The 2,368-nt window shown below is 52.2% G+C and overlaps 1 protein-coding gene across 1 annotated transcript; it reads right to left on the reverse strand.

Moving 5' to 3' along the window:
• Positions 1-217: 217 nt before the first annotated feature.
• On the reverse strand, positions 218-1,258 carry LOC105311068 (myomegalin; the record flags this gene model as incomplete). The annotated part of the gene is made up of 2 exons (XM_011387107.2): positions 218-878; positions 1,135-1,258. Coding segments are annotated over 2 exons (493 nt in total), but the record flags the coding sequence as incomplete, so codon positions are not given.
• Between the last annotated feature and the right edge of the window lie 1,110 nt (positions 1,259-2,368).

Raw genomic sequence — 2,368 nt, forward strand, 5'->3', positions numbered from 1 at the left:
CCCCTATTCCCAAGGCGGCCTGCCTCTCACTAGTCTTCCCCAGACCCTCTGCTCTAGCTATGGGACCTATTTGTGCATCTTGAGATACGCCCGTCCCTGTGTCTCCCCCTCCACCGTTCCCCCTCTGTGCAGAAAATTTGTCTCCTCCACCCACTTCCTGCTCTTCCTTCTAACTTCCCTTCCTTCTTCAAACCTCAGCTCGGAGTTCGACTCCTCTGGGAAACTTCCGATGGCAACCTGCTCCTTTAGTTTGGACTAGGTGACAATCCTCCACGTCCCCAGAGCATCCCATGTTACTTCTACCGGAGGACTTATTAAAACCGTGTAACACATTTCTTGACGAGACAACCGGGTCTTTTCAACTCCGTGACCTTTGTGCTCGGCCCAGTGTCCGGCACGTCTCAGATGCTCAATCAACGTTTGCTGACTAAGTGAATCCACATCTCCCACTTGGGACCGTTCTCCTTACACCTGCTTAAGGCTCCTAGTTACCAACGAATGCGTCCTGTTCATGAAAACCACCGAAGACTCAACTTGGAGAAGGAATTCTTTGGTTGTGGGAGCCATGAACTCTTAGAAATGGTGACGGTCCACTCGCTGTCAGTCCTTAAAGGGGACCAAACAGCAGGGCTGCTATATGCTCTCACAGCCTCGAGATCAAGCACAAGACAAGTAATAAACAGAGCGGCGAAAGTCACCCACCCGTCCCTCTGAGCCAGGGCCTCGGCGTATGGGTCGGGCCCGACCCTGTCTCTCGCTGCATCGGCCCCGCCCTTGGTGACGCCCTTCAGCTTCTCCGAGAGCTCCAGGTTACACTCCTTCTCGGCTTCTGCCAGAGCTGCCATCCACGGGGCCTCGTTCTTCGCTAGCCTGGACTCCTGCAAGAAGAGGGAACTCTGAGAGGCTGCAGAGTGTTCAGCCCGGGTGGGAGCCCAAAGACACAGGGACACATGAGGACACGGGGACATGTGAGGGCACAGGGATACGTGAGGGCACGGGGACACGTGAGGGCACGGGGACACGCAAGGAGTCTGGGGAGGGAGGCGGGGATGGAAAGGTGAACGCAGAGGGCAGGGCAGGTGGGGAAGAGGCAGAAGGGGTCCGCAGGCGTGGGCCTTCGGGGCGCCCGCTCACCTCCTGCAGAAGCTGGATCTTATTCTCCAGGAGCTCGTAAACGTGCTCCGTCTCCTGCTGTCGCTCCTCAAACTGGCGCCGGAGCTCGGCTTCATTCTGGCTGTTGAGGGTCTCCGCGTCAGCCCTGAAACCACAGAGCATCAGGTAAGTCGGCGAGTGGACCCATTCAGGTCATTTCACTAAGTCAGAGTCACACCGATAAGGAGGACAATGGAGCATCTTTCCCTCCCAAGTCTTTGTGGAACTGCTCTTTCCAAACTTCTCTGGTGATCTTTTAAGAACTCATTTTTTTGCTGCTTGTCGATCAGAATTTACTCAACTCCCTACAGGCTTCGTTACTGCTGTAGCTTCAAGAGGAGGATCTTTTTATTTGGAAGGCGGGTAGTCAGCAAACGGTTCTGAACTACGCACCCATGTTCCCTGTCATCTGTCCCTGGACTCTCCCATTGAGACTGCCCTCCCAGAGTGCTTTGCGAGTTCCCTGCCTGTCTTGCTATTTGAATGTAAAGCGTTCCTTCCACTTAGGTTGCTGGGACAGAATATCCATTTGGACAGCCACAGAAATGCTGTCTTCATTTACAGCCAATAACCCATAGACTGTCCCTAATCTGGGGGACCCATCCAGAGTCCAAGCCAGCTTTCCTATGCATAAAGCAGACACTTAATCTATGGAAGCTCAGGGTTCTGGCCCAGCTTTGCTTCTCTGATGTCCTTAGAAATGAATGTCCAGGCGCTAGAGGGTAAGGTGTCATCAGCTTATTTTTAGCTGACGACAGCTGCCCTTGGATGTCTGAGGATTAGGAATTTGGGGGCAGTATCAGGTGCTGAATGGTCTTAATTCCGGTTTGGTTTTATTCCTGCTTCAAGCCCTTTGTTGAGAAGCAAGGCCCATCTTCTTGTTGTCAGGGCAGAGAACAATATTGAACCTTCACAGGCTCATGATAAATCAAAGCTGCTCTATCCAAGCCCAGTGGTACTTTGATATTTGACCCAGAAGGTTGTATCCATGGAGACCAAATGGCGCTTCCCTTGGTTAATAGTGGACACTACTCATTACTGTCCCACAGACTATATTTATCTTGAGCGCCTGTGTCATTATACAGCCTTTTGGGGGTAGAAGGGACACAAGTCAAGAGACTAACTCAAGACCCCTAAATAGGCAGACCTCAGGGATCATCGACTCTTACTCCGACTTCGTATTCCTTGATAAGCACGAGAGACAAAAGCTAACTAT

Source organism: Pteropus vampyrus, unplaced genomic scaffold, assembly GCF_000151845.1.
Source record: "Pteropus vampyrus isolate Shadow unplaced genomic scaffold, Pvam_2.0 Scaffold23619, whole genome shotgun sequence".
NCBI classification, from domain to species: Eukaryota; Metazoa; Chordata; class Mammalia; order Chiroptera; family Pteropodidae; genus Pteropus; species Pteropus vampyrus.